We start from the raw sequence: 21,215 nt of genomic DNA on the forward strand, positions 1-21,215 counted from the left end.
AATTCGATTATATTCGAAAGAATATAATGAATGTTAAATTAAATCTCACTAACTCAATTTCTGAAAACAAAAATACTTAAAGTATAGATTTTAATTTGAGACTAAAATGTGCTCTAGCTCTCGCTAGTTTTTCTACCAATTAAATATTAAATATAAAAGTAAATTGCCCTTTCTTCTCCAAATTATAAAAAACAATTAATGTATTTTTCTTAAACAAACTTAATTTCATTACGGAGCATTAGAACTCATAAGTCAGTGGATTCTAATTTATGGTAATATTCAAGATAATTTTTATGCATTTGAGAAATGACATAGGTTCTGATCTATGCTAAAATTGATGTAGAATCTTACTAGGAGGCAGCACTATACCACAGACTTGGGATCCGTACAGACGTTGCATCTTATAGGCTTTTCTGTCTGAGTTTTAGGGGTTCTTGAGCAGACCTCCCAGCATCCTGACCGTTCGTGGAATTTCCATTCAAGGCCAGTGAGTCCATTGGTGTCCAATGGTGTCAGGGATTCTGCTCGGAATCTGCTCCAAATGGCTCCAAGTCACAAATGGAATTGGACGATTCCAATGGATTGTCAATGGAAATCCATTGGCATCATCCAATCCCATTTATGATGGGTAATTCTCCCACTCCTACTTTTCTGAAAAAAGTCGTAAAGCGGTCAGGATGCTCGGAGGCCTACTTAGAGCCCCCTTACCATTTCGTGTCGCGATCAGCATTACCGATAGTTCACGAAAAATAGGCACGTTAGCAAGAAGCGAATATCCTGTATATATCATTTCTACTACGAATGCTGAATATTATTTGGAGGCAGCAAGCGTGTACGGCGTGAATATTTAAGTGGTGGAAATAGTATTTATGAAACATGTACTACAGAAATACGATATAGTGTACAGTAAATTCTCTCCAATTGTCCCTCAGCTTGAAAACAAAAATGGACAATTTGTGAAGAAGAGATACGATTATTCGAGCCTCATGGCTTGTTTTTATAGTCACCGATTGTCAACAACTATAAAAACGAGTCGCAAGGGTCAAATAACCGTCTCTCCAATTCAGAACCGAAGACTCTGAGTCTTTCCCATGCGAGAAATGTTGATTCAAAGCTACACCCTCCACCACTGGGTTGATCACTTTTTCCCAGCGCCCCGCCACCTAGAGGACTTCGGTCATTTTACATGCCGAAAACACCACCCACATTTGAATCACCACGTTGAATACCGAGATGTGTGTGTGTGTGTGTGTGTGTGTGTGTGTGTGTGTGTGTGTGTGTGTGTGTGTGTGTGTGTGTGTGTGTGTGTGTGTGTGTGTGATACTTTCCCAAGAGAACAAGCAAAGCCGCCATAGCAGAACACTGTGTCGCAGTCAAAAGCAAGCGCAGCGAACAAGTGAAGCTAGTGCAATAATACTCGACATTGTATTTACAAAGTCAGCGACTCGGATACCTCGGGGATGCTACCCTCCCCTCTCCCAACCGTACCCCCCATGGGCTCTTCCTGAGTCGGAAACCTTTGAGCGATCTTAACACTCCTTGACTAACAAGAAGAAATCCCCAGAGTCGATGCTCACTTTTTTTATGAGATTTGGTGATAGAGCTTGTAAAGCTGAAATCAATTAATTAATGTTAAAGTTAATAAAAGCCCAGAAAGACGCGCTGGATTACGGCGGGAGAGGTCTGGTAAGTCGGATCGAACCTCCTACCTTTCCCCACTCCCTAATATTCCTGGAATTGCGCTGGTGCGATACCCTTTCGCTTGCGTTATTGGGAACGGGGGTTCGGCTCTGACCGATGATGCCCGAACCGTGCACCGACTCACACCGTGCGTACGCTTCTTCATTCGGTCGAAACCGTACCGTTCCGCGTAGGGATATCGGTTTTGAACGGGTAATGCATACACATGTATACACGTTAGTTAATGTGGAATTAATGTATCCGTATTTTAATAATCGCATCAGGCGCGTGTGCTTATTGTTTATGTATGTACGGTGTTGCATTTAAGCGATCACGGGTGAGCGAGACATAACAAAGTTAAAGGAGAGTTTTAAGATAATCGTAGCAAAATTTTTGTGAACTCTTTTTTCCGGAGTTTTTTATAAATTGATCTAGAATTTCTTTGTACCCATCTTTTAGGGGATACTGAAACGAATTCGTCAGGCTTTATAACATAGTCTTTTCCAAATCTAAAAAAAAAAAAAATTGTACATTTATCTATAAAAAAATCTTGATAATTTTTATTATATATGTATATGTACGAATATCAGCATATACACAATTACAACGTCGTAATTATTTATACCGTTCTTAATATTTTGGTATCATAAATTGCTTATTATTAGAAGTTATGCAGATGTGAGGAAATTTGTCAGTATTATTTATAAACTACAACTATTTAAAATCATACTCATGTTCTATAGATCCCTTGGACTAATATATTTAAATAGTCGGGCGACATATACATATGTATAAAAATTGTAATTAAAAAATATGTCAATTAAGAATTCCAAAATTTTTAACAATTTAATATGTATGTCTAAAAAATTAAAAATGAATTTATGAACAAGTCAACGAATAGCCACACAATTGTTTAATATTAGCATGTCAAATAAAAAATATAGCTTAGTGTTCGTTTCTGCTTTACTTTGGAGAAATCGCTTGAACGCTTTCGTGCAAGCATCGATAGTTTTCGTAGGGATATTGTAACGCGGCAACAATGTACTTTCAAAAGCTGGCAACGCTGTAAATTTAGCCACCTCAGCCATATCCTTTTTTCTGTTGCAGTCAAATATAGTTCACTAGTTGACCGTCTATTAGGTAGAGTCCGCTATCATACAACAGTATTTTGTGCAAAGTCGGTAATTCAGACCCCGAGACAAAAACAAAAGTATGTGATATCAATTAATTATAAATTATATTAACCCTTAGCGCTCCACGCGTTTCTCGAGTACTATCTACCAGCAACTCCGACACATTTTTGGAGCAAAGCGCTTGAGATAAAGAAAATCTTATTTTGAGCGGAAAAAATTATACGTCCTTGTGAAGGCATTTGATTTTATTCATTTTATGTTGCTAAGTATAAAAATGGGCAAAAAATGTTTTAATCGTAATGGTACACACGCTAAGCACGTTTTCACTACAAATAACAATTGCCAACGTCGACAAAAACATAGCATCTTCCGTGTAATCATGCTAAAAACAAACACGGATGTCTCCATAGCGGAGCCAACGGAGCGCTAAGGGTTAATTTGTTAATTTGTATAAAGTTGATTTTTCTTTATCACTTAGTTGCTCTGTCAAGACCAATTGAGACTGAAGAAGAGTCATCTGACGAATCAAGTCTAGCTAGCGAACTCTAATCTTTCTATTGACTAAAAAAAGAAGATAGGACGAAAGCTTGTAGGAAATTCAGAATTCCATGAAAAACGAAAATCAGACATTATAGAGCACACGTCTCAGAATTAAGTAAATAAAGTATTATCACATTTCACCATATATGTATTTGCGTTTAAATTTATTCTGTATACAAATCCTCCCGACCGCTCCATCGCTACACGGGTATCCGAACCAGCCAATTGCAGCCAGTATCTCTACATTTCATTATACACAGAGCTCTCAGATGCCTGACCGCTTTACAACTTCCTTCCAGGAAAATAGGAGTGGGAGGATAATCTGTCACAAATGGGATTGGATGATTCCAATGGTTTTCATTGGCAATCCATTGGAATCGTCCAATCCCATTTGTGAGGTTCATCTCCGCCACTTGGAGCAGATTTCGAATAGAATTCCTGACACTATTGGACATGCTAGACACCAATGGACACACTAGCTTTGAGTGGAAATTCCAAGAACGGTCAGACGTCTGATCGTAACGCCTCTATGTACGTATGAAAATTCTCATGCCTACATCACATGATCGAAACCCTAGTGACATCTTGCAGCAATGTATGTTCTGCATTGTGTCTACTTCTTTTCAATTGGCACGTTATATCCGGTTTACTGAAATTTTGGCGAGAAGACAATTGTTGCATCAATCTGACAATCTGTAACGAGTCAAGGTATATTTAATTATATTCATATGGTTTATAATAATCTTGTACAACCATCTGATATGCAAAATCTAAGGACGTTGAATTAATTGCACTTTAATATATAACTACTCAATTAATCGATCAATACGGCACATGGTGGATTCGTGAGTTTAAAGTTTCAGTACAAAATTTATTTATTGTCCATATACACACACACACACACAGCTTTGCAAATTAGTTGGATTACCGGTTTGTAGACAATAATTATTTTATTGATATAATATATATGCCTAACTTACAGTTATAACCTACAAAAGTGATTTCTTATTCTTCAAGTCACCAAACATCTGTTTGTCATTTATAATAACAATTGGTTTTTTGTTCAAATTATGCGTCTTATTATCCTGAATTAAAAAGTATTTATAGATCTAGTAAATCTAAAATAATAATTAAAATTTCAATTATTTGGTATTATAAAGATATATAACATCTATATAAACTTTTGTCTAATTTCTCTATTAAAATCAAGTGCAATAGTTTTGTTTAAGAAATGTTGATATAGTTGAAACAGAATTTATAAATTACAGGAACAACTCACATGTACCAGAATGTCAACTTTTCTTGGGCTTATTAAGGAGATACCTGGAATCTCAGTGGATCGTTTTGATGAAGAAAACTTAACATCTTCTGTGTTCTTTCTTAGTCATTGTCATTATGATCATATGCAAGGATTATCTGATGTATTTTTTGAACATTTAAATGTACATAGTAAATATCTTTATTGCAGTCCGATTACAAAGGCATTATTAGAAAATAAATTTAATTTTAGAACTTCTTGTGTTAAGACAATAGATATTGATAAACCTGTTATTGTAGAATATAAACTAGACAATGAAGATAAAATTATTATTACTGTAACATGTGTCTCAGCAGGACATTGTCTTGGATCTGTAATGTTTCTTTTTGAAAGAGATAATTTATTAGTGTTATATACTGGTGATTTTCGCATTAATCCTATGGATTTTCCAAAGTTGAAAGGTCTACATTATCATAAAAATTCGAAATTAGTGCCTAGGACTTTTACTAAAATTTATCTTGATACAACATTTTTGAGTAACGATTTTCCTTCTTTCCCCAGTAGAATAAAAAGTATGACTAAAATGAGAGATGTTGTTCAAAACTGGTTAAGTGAAGACCCAAGGAACGTTGTTATTCTGGAGTGTTCTGCCAATTATGGTTCTGAATTTCTCTTTGTAGAACTTTCTAAACTTTTAAATATGAAAATTCATATAAAAGATTTTATATATAACAGTTATTGTCGAATTGGAGAATTATCCAATCACGTTACAAATGATGCATATAGTACTCCAATTCATGCATGCAAAAACAAATTTACTTCGCCAAATTTATATTGTCGACATGATGTGAGCATTGAAAACATCTTGATAATAATTCCATCTGTAATGAAATGGAGGAAAAAAGATACAAGCATAGTTGGAACATGGGATGATGTTAAAGAAAGAACTTTTAATATATGCTATTCCACTCATTCTTCTTACAATGAACTTAGAGCATTTCTTCAATATTTCAAAGCATTGGAAATATATCCATGCGTAGTTAAGACAGAAAGCGAAGAAGAAACTTATCGTTTACTAAATGAAATAACAGCAAAGTCAGATGAAAAGGTATCAGTGAAAGAAACATATGAATTAGAATTACCTGATTATAAACTATTAAATAAACCTTCATTTAAGTCTAAATATTTTAGCAGTGATGAGGATAGTTCATGATAATATTTAATATTTATTTTAGGAATGATTGATTATTGTAATTCATACAATATGACATAAACATGAATTATGTAGATTATATTGTTATATATATAATTTTGTATTTTTTTCATATGTTGACACAAAAATTGTATTTGTAATAAATACGAATGATTTAAATGTTTTTAACGATTTTATTTTCCATATTTATAGAGTTAAATTTCATGTTGCAGAAACTTACTTGTACCCTTGTTAAATAAAACTGTTTAAAAATGGAAAAGTTGGCATTAGCACAAGAAAAAGTATGGTTTGATAAGCCATCATACGACAAAGCAGAAAGACTGTATTTTGAAAAAATGGCTAAGGTAAGTGTTAGCGTCTGATTTACAAATCCATATTATGTAATTTAAAAGGGCAATTGCTAACAGGGGTAGGGTGATGTTTTTAAACATACTATATATTGATCTCAAAACGTTACTTATAAACATTGTAATATATAAATACATATAAGTATTATAATATACATATGTATGTTATAGTATTACAACAGATTCAAAAGTATGTTTATGAACAGAAAATCTATGAATTTGTACCCCAACATCTACAGCTAATTTACATATTTTCGTTTTGTCTTACGTTTTTTCTGTTTTTCTATTAACCAAAACTAACACTTTTAACATATACTTCAGGGAATATCTGGTGATAGGGAACACTTCATCTGCTTTTTACATTACAAGGTGTTGGGAATTTTATTTCTCTCATAATAACTTAATTCCTTTTAGACTTACAACTTACTTTATGTAATTCATATTCCCTTGTATTTCTTTTTCTCTACATATATCTTTCTATGATAAATTATATATGATAAATCATATATAATAAATATCATATTAGTGCAATAGAAACAGATAATTTATAATGAAACTTTTTGTTCAGTCATTTATATTTATAGTTGCATACAATATATGTATAGTTTCACGTGATAGATAACATATTCAATGCATTCAGGGAATTGCATGGAATTTGTACTAAACTGTTTGGTTTTCATATATTTGATTTTGTAACAATCACAAGAAAATGCATTTAGCATGCAATAGAAATGTATCATATTTAGTTTGTATCTTTTGTATCATTGCAAGAAAACAATTTCCACTTGCATAGATGGTAAATAAATTAATGGAAAGATGTCCCTATAATAATCTTCCCCAACCGAAAACAAAGCCTGGGAAAACTAAAGACAATATATTACTAAGTTCCGAAAACATTCCGAATGATAATTTAAAAAATTATGAAACAAATAAGTCTAAGTCAAATAAATATGAGAATGAATACAATACACAAAAGAATGAAAACTTAGAAGAAAAACAAAGATCTGATGATATAAAGAATGATATAAAAATGAACGATATCAATTCTTCCTATGATATGTCTATCAAATATAATATGGAAGAAGGAAAAGAGAAAAAGAATGAAGCCAAAACAAAACATGCAAACAGAGGAAAAGAGAAAAATGATACTATAAAAACAAATCTATATTCAAAATATCTACCACCACATATACGGAAGGAACAGCAAGTATGTATAGAGGTATATTTTGCAGTAGATATGCTATTTAATTTTTTGTGTGCTTTCATACAATAGTTATAAATTTTTATTGAGTTTATTGCAATATGACTTTTGTTTGCTTAAATTTTTATATTACTATATTTAAAATATTTTTTTACATATTATAACATACAAATATCACCACGCAATTAAGTACCTCTACATATTTACTATTACCTTGATTCTCAGATTTTACACATATTTTACGGGTAAACAATGTTGTATTTATAATTATTTTTTTATGATACAATACTTTGCATGATATCTCCATACATCTGTGCATGTTACTATAAGAAATATATTTTATTTTGAGTTCACGCTTATCTATAACAAACTTACATCTAGCAATAAAGAATTGTGTTTTTTATTTTTTGTGAACATGAGCAAATGCTTTTTAATATGCTATACAAGTATGTGTTGCACCCATCATGTTTTCAATGTCAGTATGAAATATCTATCTCCACTTTGTATCACAGAATTGTCCATTACAATGAAACATCGATTTTATTAATGAAGCAGAAACTTTGTAACCAAATTTAATATAGGGAATATGCAATATTTAAAAATGGAATGCATTTTTAATGTAATTAATATTATTTGTAAATCATAGTGGAGATACGATTTTAGATTATTTATAACAATCAGTTTAGTCTTAGTTGATCTTTATTAATATTAGTGGATACAGGAAAATCAACAAACTACTAGTCCAAACTTCTATGCTGGTGGAAGTTTAGCCCATGAGGTCGCCAAGGCTCATCAATATGTTAGAGAATCTTTACAGTGTGTGAGTACTGCATCCTTTGCACACCCTTACATAACAAATTTTCTGCTTACTAATATAATATTCAATATTAATACAAATCTATGGGTATAATATATCATTATGTAAAAGTTATATTGTAGTATTTTTATATTACAATTATTTTGTTACGATTATTTTACAGATGGACAATATTGCAGTTTTTACGGGACTTATCGAGCCACCTAAAAAGGGGAAAGAAAATGTAGATGAAGGTAAGGTGAATATTGTATGGTGTCTATATAAACTTACAGAATATGTTAATCAAATAATCAATTTCAGCAGCTATTGAAGGGTTATTGACCGCCATTAGCAGTTTGGAGAAACGAGTTAAATACCTTGAAGACACGTTTAGTCAATTTTCAATACAAAAGTCTGACCCATCTCCAAAAGAACCAAAAAAAAAACCTGACGATGACAACGATACTGATCTATTTAAATCAGACTCAGAGGCAAGTGGGCAGAAACACTGCAATCGACACTAAGCAGTCAATTTCCTCTTTACAGAATATTTGATATCATTTCTGCACGACACATTTAATACACTTCATACGTATTTTCAAGTAGGGTGTGAAAATGTTCAATTTTGTACGATATTTATCAGACATAGTACACCAGATATTCCCAGGATACAAATACTTTCAGATATATATATTTCTGTTTCTTACACGAATTTGACATAGACACACTATTATATCATTAGTTAAGTTTAAATTGTTACTTGTAGCATGTGTACTGTAAACTGTTTAAATACTTGACTTGCTAGGGAGAAGATGCTGAAGCTGCAAAAATTAGAGAAGAGAGATTGGCTGCATATACTGCAAAGAAATCCAAAAGTATGTGATATTCATATTACATTCTCAACTTAAATATTTTATTTCATATCTACTTAGTAATAATTTTACAGAACCTGTTCTGATTGCAAAGTCAAACATCATATTAGATGTTAAACCATGGGGTAGTGAAGTTGATATGAAAGAAATGGAAACTGAAGTAAGGAAGATTGAGACTGACGGTCTTTTATGGGGAGCTGGTAGGTTACTAATTTCAAATAAGTAAATAAGTAATTGAAAATCAGGATTCAAGAAATTATTTTTTTTTATAGCAAAACTTGTTCCCTTGGCCTATGGTATTCATAAACTTCAGATCTCTTGCGTCGTAGAAGATGAAAAAGTTTCAGTGGATTGGCTTACAGAAGAGATCCAACAAATTGAAGAACATGTTCAAAGCGTAGATATTGCAGCTTTCAACAAAGTATAAAGAAATTAATGAAACTTTGAAGGTAGAAGATATCTGACGATTCTAATTGCAATCAGGCATTGGTCTGTTGTGCCATCTCTTCATTCCACTAGCAATATCTGTCTCGATGAATGAATCATTACGTACGTCTTATATACTTAATACGAATGTCTAGAAAATAACAGACGTTCAATCGTCGTGTTCCGACTTTAATGTTTGATGTGTCAAGTTATTTAATAATTCATAAGAATTGTAGTCGACAGTGTTTTTAAACTGCGTGATCGTAAAATCAACATATTCTATAAAAAATATTATAATCTGTAAATGTTAAAAATTGTAATACCGATGCGAAAATGTAAAGAATTCAAGTAACCGAACATCATTCAATTATGATACTCAAAAAGAAATTATGATATTGCAAGTAAATAATGCCAATTACTAGTACTATATTTAATTGTTCGTTTCGGATTATTGTTGCCGCGAATAAAAATTATAATTATAATTTTCTGTAATCGTGTTTTTATTATAAAGCTGTTGTTCCTATAATACATCATAAATATAATTATTAACAATGTGTAAAATATTCAAAATTATACTATGAATTCTCATCGATGTGGCGGATTCGCGTGGTGTTTTGTTCTCCTATGTTGGTTCTCTGAGAACTGAGGATTAATGGCCTTTTGGTAATAAAGAGACATGTGGTTTGCCTAACTTCGCAGCGGTGCTTTATTCCTCCTCGTATACACGTCTTCACTCGTGGAATGCCTATATTAGACTGAGAGAGAGACTAGTGGTTTAGGTAGCAACGTCTAGTAACTAAATTATAGATGGCGCGTGTGCCGTTTGTACGGGCGTACGCCACATCGAGTAGCCTGGTGCTGCTCTCTGACGTAGAAGTATTGCACCACTCAACTTTACACTTGTTTCGTGTATATTTGTGTTGATTTGATAATCACGAAACTGAAGAAAACAATAATTCCAGACTTCTGGTTCCTTCATTAAACGAGAAACAAAACACTATTTTTCAAACATGACTATGGCTATGTTGCAACGGAGGGCTAACGTAAGTACATTAGTTAATACTTAATATTTACGTTGATCACTACCATCCTAACCTTTTTGTTCACTGTTATTCGAAATGTTTATCTTTGTAGGTAAGATTACCTCCCGAAGTAAACAGAGTGTTGTATATAAGAAATTTGCCATACAAAATTACGGCCGAAGAAATGTATGACATCTTCGGAAAATATGGAGCTATTCGGCAAATTAGAGTGTAAGTACTCGTGAACTTAACTTATAGGTTAGGAATGCAGTTTAGATTTAAAGAAATGTATTTTCAGAGGTAATACTGCTGAAACGAGGGGAACTGCTTTCGTTGTTTACGAGGATATATTTGATGCAAAGAATGCATGCGATCACTTAAGTGGTTTTAATGTTTGTAACCGGTACTTGGTAGTTTTATACTACCAAAGCAATAAGGCATTTAAACGAGTCGATGTAGACAAGAAGATGGAAGAAATAGACAAATTAAAGACAAAATACAACTTAAATGAAGAAAAGAAATAGTTATGTAATATGTTCAGAGTAAGGTACTTTTAAGTATTAACTTAATCAATTTTTAAATTAATAATCATTGTAACAAGTTACTTACTTCTTAATTACTTGTACTTTTACATTTATTTTGTAATTATATGTATAAATAAGTATTATGATCTGTGTACATATGAAGCAGTAAAATTTTATATTCTTTCATTATGTGAATTGTTTCAATGAATTTGTACCTGCAGTACAAATTTAGTTGCTTCGAATAGAACAGTTACCTAACTATTAGGTCTACCGGAAAGTTCTGTCCGTTTTTGAATTGAAATATAACACAATTTTCATACACTTAATAATATTTATTGTAGAATATACTTTCCATCGTTACTTATGACTTCTTGCCAGCGTGATGGCAACTTGTAAATGCCACTTTTAAAATATGATTTATTTTTAGAGGCGAAAAACTCAACTAGTGCTTGGTTGACATCAGCTTCAGTTTTGAATTTTTTTTCCTGTAAAAAGTTTTGCAAAGAGAGAAACAGGTGATAATCGGAGGGTGCTAGGTCTGGGGAGTATGGTGGATGTGACAGAATTTCCCAGCCTAGCTCTGCGATTTTCTGACGAGTCGCCAAAGCACCATGTGGTCTGGCATTATCATCGGTAGCCATGTTTTCATCTTTGTTTCAGTTTATTTAGGAGAGTACATGTGTGTAAATGCAATGATAAAGAGAGATAATCATATATGTCTCAAATCAACATGTGCATATGGATTGAAGCTTGAAGTGACATTATAGGACAGAACTTTCCGGTAGACCTAATATATTGCTAGCCTTAATTTTTATTGATTTATATAGAAAATCGTTTTGCATATGGATTGTCTTAGGTCGAGCTAATCATATGTGAAATGTATTTGGACAATGAAGAATTCTGAAATTGGAGATCCAGATAATCAAGGTTCTACTCGTATTTGCAATTCTGAGAGCTGTGTTTTTAGAGCTTTTCCATATAATGAAATATAATGAATTTTCATCCCTTTTTAGAAAACACATAAGAAACAACTAAAAACATTTCCTTCATAATAAAATATTGTGTACGATTAATACAAGTATCACAACTGATAGAAGCATGGCTGTAAATTGACGTTATCGTAAATTATGCGTGTTCGTTGCGGCGCTAAGCTGAAAATTGTTTTGAAAAGCAATAAACATATAAAAATACTGTCTGTCGAATCTTATATTTTCTCAAACATCTTTGTACCCTTCTATTACGTTTCTTTTAAAATATAATTGGAAATTGAGCTGCGGGAGTACACATTTCCCGTGAAGATGAACGAGAATGGCACGTTAATCATCGAGATATAGGATTCGCGCGTGTCACGCGGGTAATACAATCGGTCGACTCTCGTCGTTACTAGGTGTTTTGTAACGCGAAGCCTACAGGCTACGGTTTACTTGTCAGGATACTCGACACCCGATACTGAATGCTGGTGGAAATGCGCGTGTTCGGTGTACCGCACCGTGTCCTCGCACACAACGATGCACGCGTGCGCGAACGCTGGCACACACGCGCTAACACAAGTACATCGCCAGCCGGCTAGTCGGAGGAACATTCGATTTCAGTCGAAAGCGAAAACCCGCTTAGCCAGCCCGTTTGATTGCGTTGCAGCGCGCTAAGACTCGTTTTATATAAAACGCACGCGTACTTACTGGTGTTTCCTGTTCACCCATTGACTCCGACGTGTTAAATTCCGCGCAACCGAAACGTAAACGCCATCGTGATCTTCAAAAAACGATCAGATGTCGTTCGACTGTTGCGGTAGCGGCGAAGCCGCTGGTGAGACGTTCACGGATATCCTTGAGAATGTGTCGCGACTATCGCGTACAGTGTACGCCAGTTTTTACCGTGACGTCGCGCAATTTGTGCAAGAATGCTCTCCCCTGTTCCTTGTCGGCGCTATTCTCCTTTTAACAAGCCTGTTCATTGTGTCCCACGTTCACGTCACGCCGCCTAGGCGCACCAGACTCGAAGAGTAGCGCGATCTTTCGGTGTACTCACAAGACTATTTTTCTTTTACCATTTCTTCGCGGGTGTGAGTAATTGCGATAATAACGCGCTTCGCGAAAACGTCAACCCCTCGTTTGACGGCAATGCGATCGTATATTATACGTTCGAAACGCGTGTTCGATATTTAATTCTGTTTACGGCAGATACTTCCGTTATTTGTTTCGGAAGAGCTGTCTCGGCAATGAAGATACGCAGTGAGAATGTCCTGCATACGTAGCTGAATTTGGAACGGTGCGTTCCAAAAATTATAGTAAAACCTCGATTGTCCAAGTGAAATCATAATACAAGTTTCGTTACCCGAATCTAAAACTACAAATTTCATGTAAAAGCAAAAGCTGCCATGATTTATGCTATATAACGAATATAATCGTAATTAAATTTACCTTGCTATGGATACCATGGAATTTTTCGACAGGCCAATAACAAAACTAACAAGACGCAAATGCGAACACTGAATGTGTTCCACGTTTTCGGTAAACAGATCGATCAATATTGAAATAATCGATTGTTCCGTTAATCAGTGCTTTGATAATCGATGTTTTACATTTTACGGTAGTCGTTTCCGTTGCATCGCGATTCTCAACGCGACGTAAACAAAACGCGAATGGCGTCGGTTCCCCGGGAGACTGTCACGTGGGTCCGATGTTTCGATTCGCCGTCGTGTCGATAATGATATTGCACTTTCTTCGGTCTGAACATTGAGCGCGGAACGTTGGATAGAATACATATTATCGCGGGTAACTATGGTGTGTCGTTTGTTAATGATGCGGACACCGAACGTCAGCCACGGGACAAACAACGAAGTCGCGTGGACGGACGAGGAGGAGGAAGAGGAGGATGAGGGAGAGGAATGAATGAATGGGACGAGGAGGACCGGGGTCGACGCGGTGCAAGGGGATGCGACGACCGTCGTGTTGTTACGATGCGCGACGGTCTGCTACTTGCTTGCCGATTTGCAACGAGGTGAGTACTTATCTCTGTACTAATTATTCATCTTTCTCGGTCACATACGGGGTTTATTGATAATTATCAAATTTATGGCTCCTGCCTGTTCCATATCACTAGCCTGCGTGACCTTGGCATAATGTTTTCAGCTGATCTGTCATTCACAGCTCGTGTTAATAAAATTACTGCTACTTCGTTTGAAATTCTGGATTTTATATACATGTATAAAAATACGTGTTTTTTTTTAAATGAAAAATCGACAGCGGAAGGTCTGCAATTAACAATGGAAAACAGTGTCAGCCAAATGGTCTTCACGACCTTTTTTGCACGTCCATGCTCTTTTAATGAAATTTTCATCACATTTTCATACATTTGTGTCACTATTGCATCTCGTTTCACTTCTGTTTTTGAGGTTTTATTTTGTGTCACTACGGTATTGCTATACATGTACTTAAGGTTTCTTTCCTTTTTTATTGTTGAGATCTGTTATATCCATTCAGTAGTTTGATAAATATTATTATATTCTTGTAGAGATTCTACTGCTTATTGTTCCAATTCTAGCGTTTTAATAAGATGTTGTTGCAAAGTAATAAAGTATAATAAAGTATTAAAGTAATAAAGTAGTAAATTTTGAACATTCAAATCCATTTTTCCTAGAATGATTCGATTTATGATTTCGATTTATGTCACTGTTAGAGTACTTTTATGTAGAAGCTACAGGGTGTTCGGCAACAGGTGGCATAAATTTTAATAGGTAATTCTCCGTAACAGTGTCAGATGAAACTTAAAAGCACAGAATTATACATTTGGTTTCGTTTCATAATTGTTGAAAATTCTTCTAAACTACATCGATAGTCATCACCAACAATACCGTCATAAATAAGCCTAGTTCGCTTAATTGTTCAATGATTTGAAAACGAAGCTAACAACTTCATTTTCCACATATGATTGATGTTCTGCATTAGTATAGAAAATCAGCTCTCAAATGTTCTTCCACCTGTTGCCGGATACTCTATACATACGTACACTATATGCATGTTGTGTATGTTTAATGTTTATTCATGCGATGAAGTTTCTGTCTCACTTCATGCATACACAGAGGCGTCTGTCTTATGTGCAACCACGTGCACATAACACGCACTGCTTGCGTCAACTGGTATTTGTTAGGGACGTAGCCATAATATTAATTCGGTTGGAAATTTTTTTCGGATTTGGGTCGAGATCCCGAAAGTCGATAAACATAAATCTGTTTGCATATTGATCGTTCGGGATGCCTAAAATTGGATACAGGGTATCACTATGTTTAGGCGTTAGGGTATTATTTATCTTGATTACCTTCTATAAAACAAAGGATCATGTGTAAAATATCTATGAAATTATTCACTCCTTTTTTTATATTTCAAATGTGTGGTGCACATGATATTAAGCTTTTTAGTTAATATATCATTTTGTGTACTTCACTTATATTTTACATAATTTTCCCAGGTTTCTGCGTTTTAATAGAGTATACAAAATTCCGAAGAGTTGCTATTTCCAAAAAAATTGTCATCCAATTCAGATAGAGAACTATCATTGGGAATCTGTTATACGGTATGCAGGTTGTATTCTTATTTCATTTAATTATCTGCTCGTTATTATTACAAATTTAACAGGGTTCCAAGCGTAAAATTCGGATATTAAACATTTACCATTTGGCATTTAACATTTAACATTGAACAACCAACGTTCAATATTCTGCATTCGGACAGCGAAGCCTGAATTTATTAGCATGCTGATTTTCGGTCTAGACCACCAATCAGCAAATTTCGATCGAGATCGGTTCGGCCACTGTTGGGACCTTTCCTCGCGAACGACTCGTGTCTCGTTTGTCTTTCAAAGTGTACGAAACTGAATAGGTACCAGGTATACTCGAGCCTAGCGCTAGTATGTTTGTCCGCTGTCTGGATAAATATGATGCAGCGCTACCGGCTTTTCAGTTGCTTCTCTTCGCGCAACGCCGTGAGCGAGCCCCGTTCTCGAAGCAAAGAGAACGGAGCATTGCGATTTCAATTTTTCTTTTGCTCGGGAGACGTCTCCCATCCCGGAAAATCGCGAGTAAATAAAAACTCGTTTTCCAGGGGAATGTTGAATTACGTTGTCTGGACGTGCGTTTCTTCGGCTGTAATTACAGGTGCGCGTGTGTGTTCTATTGTCGTTAGGAACGAGCGACACGGAGAGTTTCCTTTTTCTATTTCTGGTCTTAGTAGATATGGAACGTTATAGTCCATTAACATTCGAACGGATAAACTTTTTGATGCAAATACGACCGAGTCTGCTTAGAATTATTCATGGTTTTGTTCATCAATTTCTTGTCAACATATTTCTTGAGGTACTCCTAGTTTTTCTATAGGGAGTAGATATATTAATGAAACATGTGAAAATCGGAATTAATTGTCAGATACTGGATGGTCAAATAATAATTTTTATACTCTAGGGCCAAATGGGTTCGAGCCCTGCCGTCCGAGTGTTAATAGACCGCAGATTTTGTTTGAGTTTTATTTTAAACTATTTAAGGATGTCAACTAATAAATTTTGGTGTTGCATAGGACTGACAGTGTACGCGAACAAGTATACAAATTACATGTACAAGCTTCAACTGTGCTAATCCTTTAACATGACTAGATGTATTTATATCCCGGCAATTCACGGTATTGGATATATTTGTTCCCATAATCATTTCAATGCTATTTGAGAGTATTTTTATTCCACATTCAATACCACTGAGTGCACTATCCCAAATGACGCAAAGGTAAACAACATTTACATAGTATTTTGTAATGTCATTTGACATTATAATAGTCATCAGAAAGTAAAAGTTAGCCACTTTAACGCTGAAAGAATTAAGTGTGTACACCAATAATTGCAAACATTGCGTACACCACAACCAAATGCAATTTTTACAAAAATTATTTCAGCCAACGTCTAGTCCCACTGTATATAGTAAATCCTCTTTAATTGAAGTGTTCAGATTATACAAAAAAAGTAGAATAATTTGGGAAGAAGAGATACGACTATTCGAGTCTTGCGACTCGTTTACATAATTACAGATTGTCAACAATTATAAAAACGTGGCTCGAATAATCGTATCTCCTCTTCCCAAATTATCCTTTTTTTGTGCGCAATCTGAGCGCGAATTGGGGAGAAATTACTGTACTTGCAAATCGAATTCAATTAGTCTCAATAGACGTTATTTGAGTATGGCCTAGTGCTTACGATTATTTTTTCATGAGACGAACAGGCTAATTCCAAAGTATGTAAATTACAATTTCAATCGTTATAATCAATACCAGTAGGAGACGAGGATCGTTGACCGATGAAACGTTTCGATCTGTTCCACGTTGACGCGAGTACATTCGTGGAAAATACCGTACGCCGTTAATAAATGTAAGGATGTGCGAATATCCTTCACGAGGCGACGTTGAAATCCCGGAGCGAAAGAGATGTATGTGCGGTAAATAAGTGTGGCGGCGGAACGAGTATGTACACGCGCTGCGGTCCTTGTGTTTGAGTTGCGTGCTGTTATGCCTAATTAGTGGTTCGGTCGGTTGCATGCGGAAAATAACTTAATTATTTCTTTGCGTAATTAAACGATGAACACGCGTCAAACGTGCCAACGGGTTTCCCTTTCGGCCGTGTACGATCATTTCTCCTTCGGTTGACGAACTTAGAAAAAAAACAACAATGTCAGCATATTGTTTTAAACCCAATTCAAAAATCGGAGGCTTTTGAGACGGTCGACCTAGAAAAATAGATGTCCTCTATTTTAAAAATAGTCAACCGTCATCACTTTTACTGTCTCGCGAAACATTAAAATGCTCAATTTAAATGTTCACTTTTCCCTTAACATTAGGTTTGCAGAACACCACAAGCAGATTGTCATCGTAACATTTGTTCTAAGTAAGAAAATTTATTAAATAAATGTATCTTTACAATCACGATAATGATAATGATATGTATATATATGATAAGAATAAATCTAGTGTGATCATTATTATCTGTCGTCATTTTTCCATTGTATCTCCTGTCATCGACTAATATATTTTTGACTTGTATATGTTTTGAATAAACATTATCCAGCACTGACTGTAACAGTAAATCGCGTACAGTGTGCAGGACACAGTGAACGTGTTAATGTATTGCACCAACCATTTCTACCTTGTTGCAAACGATCTGCAAATAACAGTCTGTAACAGTATCCCGCGAAACGGTAATACAGTAAATTCTCCCTAGAATGACAAATTTCGGGTTGCAGTGAATTTCCTTGTGCTAGTCCTACTACGCCTGTGTAATTTATTGCTACGTCGATGCTAAGGTTCAACGGAGTCGATCAAGCGTGTAATGCGGCACGCGTCGCGGCTCCTTTGACACGAATTCCCGGAAGACAACACGAAATGGTCTGTTTGGGTGCGAGTCAGGTAAGAAGAACCGCGGAGCTACAAGGTACGTGGTAGGTACTAGGTACGTGACCGTCGAATCATGGCACGTGGCCTCCGAATTGTCTTCGAATCGTGGCATGTGGCCTCCGAATTGCCTTCGAATCATGGCACGTGGCCTCCGAATTGCCTTCAAATCGTGGCAAAAAATTAGAAATAAAAAAGTTAAGTCATCGTTTTTATTCTAGCATTATTATGTATTCACGTTAATGTACACTGACATGCTGGTTGCTTCCTTTTTTCCCGATTGCCCTAAGTTTCGTACTATACATATACATATATACATACAGGGTGTCCTATAATTATATTAACACCTGGAAATGGGTGATTTCTGAGGTCATTTGGAGCAACTTTTTCCTTAGCGAAAATGCGATCCGCGGTTTCGTTTACGAGTTATTAACGAAACACAGTGGCCAATGCCAGCTCAGTTGGCGCGAGGCGGCTGAGCCAACGAGTGGTCGAAGCCCTGTTCTGCTGATTAGCTTGGCCGTCTAGCGTTAGACGAGCTCGCCTCTCATTGGTCAGCGTTTTTTGTTAATAACTCGTGAACGAAGCCGCGGATTGCATTTGCGCTAAGGAAAAAGTTGCTTCAAATGACCTTAGGAATCACCCCCTTCCGGGTGTTAATATAGTTATGGAATACCCTGTATCTCTCTCTCTCTCTCTCTCTTTTTCTTCCTTTCACGAGGTGACGGCAAATATAAAAACGAGCCGCGAGACTCGAAGAATCGTGTCTGAGTGTCCGCCGATTGCCGTTTTCAATTCCGAGCTACGGGTCTACTAGGAAGAATTTACTATATACAGTATTCTCTCCGTGATTGTAAAAATTTCAGAATTGCAGAATTACAGTTATAGAAGAAGTGACTACATTCTCTACTAATTGAAAAAGAAGCTTTTTGTCAATGAAACGTTTATCATCGCGTTTTCGTCTCGTTTCTTCTGTATCTCTACCGTACTGCATTCTCAAAAATTAGATTTTATGCAAGAAATATATTGTCGGTGCTTACATATTTTTTAACTACAAAACAACATGTATCTCAACAAACATCTATAACAGTTTTACTGCATTGTTAACATAGGGAATCTTTTAGTTGGTAAATTGAGTTTGTTCCTGATCCTGGTTTTTATCAAATAATCTTCGGAGACTGAGTTTTACGTAAAAATCCGCAGTCCACTGATCGCACATGATGTTTGGCTAGATGCAGTTCACGTTGCAACAGATCTATCGATTCATAGAAAATCGATAAGGAAGTTTTCCCTATCCTCTCGACTTCCTGGTCTTTACGGGCTTTCGTTAAAAGTGTTAGCAATCAAACGCGTAAATTTATGGTATACGTTGTTTGGCAAGATGCGGTTCACGTTCCGACCGGTCTATCGATTCACGGAAGTCCGATACGCGTTCACCGGAGCGGCGTGTCTGAAAAATTCAAGAATTCCACGAAGTTCTGGCACCGGCTCCGCTTCTGGAACCGTTCTAGTCACGCGGCGTGAATCACAGCGCGCGAATTTGAAACGCAAAACGGCCGATGGGCGAGGCGCGCACCTCGGGCGGACGCGATCAGCTTTCTACGCCGAAATTTCCGTCCGCCCCGTGAATATCTACATAATACGTCGGAAGTGTTGATCGTACGATCGTGCGTCATTTGCATCGACTGGAATTGGCTAATCGGTGATTCCGCGTAGGCTGCCGACCGGCCGAACGACCGTGGGGAATACCAGCCGATCTTCCGTGCGAACATTCCTATCCTAATCGCGAGCATCATCTAGATCGCGTCGATGATCCGCGTTTTTGAAACTGTGGCCAGCTTCTCGAAAGACCACTGGAATTTAGTTGTGGCGTAGCGGAGCCGGTTACCACGGTGTCACCAATCGCTGTGTCTTTGCCTCGATTTCGGGCATAATTAACTTTATTAACGAAATAAAATTCTTTTAGTTTGTTTATTTTTGAGAAAAAACATTTAACACGTTGACTGCCGCGTCGCCCGTATTCGGGTGACAGCGAAAGTTCTCATCAGGCCACGTCACCCGTAATTCGGGTGACGTTGATTTGACTACTTACAAAGGATTTCCGAAAATATTTCGACAAATATTCTACAGGGGGTAATGAAACTATCGAATTCTTATAAAAATGGTTTATTAACAAAATTATTCGCAGTGTATAACATTAAAACATTCTCTGCAAAGTTGAGGTTGATCAGGACAGCTTGGACAAAAAGTTGTTTGTTTTTTCAGATATGCTCGTGCCTCTGATCGGTCCATTTCGTATCTTTTATTTGAACTGTAGCTTCCTCAGTATCATCAACGTTTCTTTCTTCTTCCATGACCAATTCTCGTAAAATCTCGTCAATAGTATCTTCATAACATTCATTATCACTAAGATTGTATTTATCAGTATCCAAATCAGAATCTGACGATGTAATTTTATTTATGCTTCTCCTTCCGGGCAATCCGATCTCTTTTCATTATTGAAAAAAAAATAAGGGCAGAGATTTTAAGTTATACCATTCGGTACTCGGCAAAGATTCCAACTGTTCATGCAGGAACAGAAACAGATATGAATTAACAGCGCACGCTTCCTATAGCGGCACGGGTGGCCTGTAGGAGATTTTGTTGTAAATACGCATGGCAGTCAACGTGTTAATATGCCTTATTCGGATAAGGTAAATTCTTTAGTACAGTCAATTATACACAGTAACTGTGTCCACTGCCCTATTGTTGATAGAAACGTTGCATTGTCGTGTGGAAATAT

General features: G+C 35.8%; 3 protein-coding genes and 2 long non-coding RNA genes across 22 annotated transcripts in view; 4 read left to right on the top strand and 1 right to left on the bottom strand.

The window, feature by feature from the left end:
• The first annotated feature begins 2,343 nt into the window (after nucleotides 1-2,343).
• On the top strand, nucleotides 2,344-3,498 carry LOC117225098 (uncharacterized). The gene is made up of 2 exons (XR_004491414.2): nucleotides 2,344-2,890; nucleotides 3,292-3,498. It is a non-coding gene; the product is annotated as an uncharacterized LOC117225098 (long non-coding RNA).
• A 246-nt stretch (nucleotides 3,499-3,744) lies between these two features.
• Nucleotides 3,745-9,953, top strand: LOC117225094 (elongation factor 1-delta). 11 transcript variants are annotated; one of them, XM_076524076.1, is made up of 9 exons: nucleotides 3,902-4,061; nucleotides 6,037-6,168; nucleotides 6,965-7,390; nucleotides 8,085-8,192; nucleotides 8,353-8,422; nucleotides 8,490-8,663; nucleotides 8,978-9,043; nucleotides 9,115-9,240; nucleotides 9,313-9,953. In XM_076524076.1, the coding sequence occupies exons 2-9, from the start codon at nucleotides 6,076-6,078 to the stop codon at nucleotides 9,465-9,467; spliced, it is 1,218 nt and encodes a 405-aa protein (XP_076380191.1). In that variant the 5' UTR covers nucleotides 3,902-4,061; nucleotides 6,037-6,075; the 3' UTR covers nucleotides 9,468-9,953. The 11 variants fall into 11 exon arrangements, with proteins under 11 accessions (XP_076380199.1, XP_076380191.1, XP_076380195.1 ...); XM_076524080.1 differs by having other exon boundaries at nucleotides 8,493-8,663; XM_076524081.1 differs by having other exon boundaries at nucleotides 6,965-7,378.
• Nucleotides 9,954-10,328: 375 nt separating this feature from the next.
• On the top strand, nucleotides 10,329-12,207 carry Sf3b6 (splicing factor 3B subunit 6). 5 transcript variants are annotated; one of them, XR_013033948.1, is made up of 5 exons: nucleotides 10,329-10,509; nucleotides 10,601-10,719; nucleotides 10,787-11,035; nucleotides 11,869-11,939; nucleotides 12,026-12,207. XR_013033948.1 is itself a non-coding variant. In XM_033478418.2 (4 exons), exons 1-3 carry the CDS (start codon nucleotides 10,477-10,479, stop codon nucleotides 11,010-11,012), a joined length of 378 nt encoding a protein of 125 aa, XP_033334309.2. In that variant the 5' UTR covers nucleotides 10,329-10,476; the 3' UTR covers nucleotides 11,013-11,035; nucleotides 11,869-12,207. The 5 variants fall into 5 exon arrangements, 3 of the variants coding, with proteins under 3 accessions (XP_033334309.2, XP_033334308.1, XP_076380202.1); XR_004491412.2 differs by having other exon boundaries at nucleotides 10,787-11,030; XM_033478418.2 differs by having other exon boundaries at nucleotides 11,869-12,207.
• On the bottom strand, nucleotides 12,201-13,569 carry LOC117225097 (uncharacterized). The gene is made up of 2 exons (XR_004491413.2): nucleotides 13,433-13,569; nucleotides 12,201-13,358 (listed from the first exon to the last, which is right to left on the bottom strand). It is a non-coding gene; the product is annotated as an uncharacterized LOC117225097 (long non-coding RNA).
• Oatp74D (Organic anion transporting polypeptide 74D) overlaps nucleotides 12,569-21,215 on the top strand; it is a 248,904-nt gene continuing 240,257 nt past the window's right edge. For 3 of the 4 annotated variants that reach the window (XM_076524074.1, XM_076524075.1, XM_033478410.2), the window contains exon 1: nucleotides 13,354-14,012. The gene's annotated coding sequence lies outside the window, so the exon portion shown is untranslated. Of the gene's footprint in view, nucleotides 13,281-13,353; nucleotides 14,013-21,215 lie in introns of those variants that run through there. The other variant, XM_033478413.2, reaches the window with a different exon arrangement.

The sequence above is a fragment of the Megalopta genalis genome, chromosome 8 (assembly GCF_051020955.1).
Source record: "Megalopta genalis isolate 19385.01 chromosome 8, iyMegGena1_principal, whole genome shotgun sequence".
NCBI classification, from domain to species: Eukaryota; Metazoa; Arthropoda; class Insecta; order Hymenoptera; family Halictidae; genus Megalopta; species Megalopta genalis.

What these genes read in the sequence shown, in the direction of transcription:
- LOC117225094 (XM_076524076.1), top strand. Translation starts at nt 6,076, where the DNA reads ATGGAAAAGTTGGCATTAGCACAAGAAAAAGTATGGTTTGATAAGCCA. An exon ending in AACAGCAAGTATGTATAGAG is followed by an intron (nt 7,391 to 8,084) that starts GTATATTTTGCA and finishes TATTAATATTAG; the next exon opens with TGGATACAGGAAAATCAACA. An exon ending in GAAAGAAAATGTAGATGAAG is followed by an intron (nt 8,423 to 8,489) that starts GTAAGGTGAATA and finishes AATCAATTTCAG; the next exon opens with CAGCTATTGAAGGGTTATTG.
- Sf3b6 (XM_033478418.2), top strand. Translation starts at nt 10,477, where the DNA reads ATGACTATGGCTATGTTGCAACGGAGGGCTAAC. An exon ending in TGTTGCAACGGAGGGCTAAC is followed by an intron (nt 10,510 to 10,600) that starts GTAAGTACATTA and finishes TTATCTTTGTAG; the next exon opens with GTAAGATTACCTCCCGAAGT. An exon ending in GCTATTCGGCAAATTAGAGT is followed by an intron (nt 10,720 to 10,786) that starts GTAAGTACTCGT and finishes ATGTATTTTCAG; the next exon opens with AGGTAATACTGCTGAAACGA.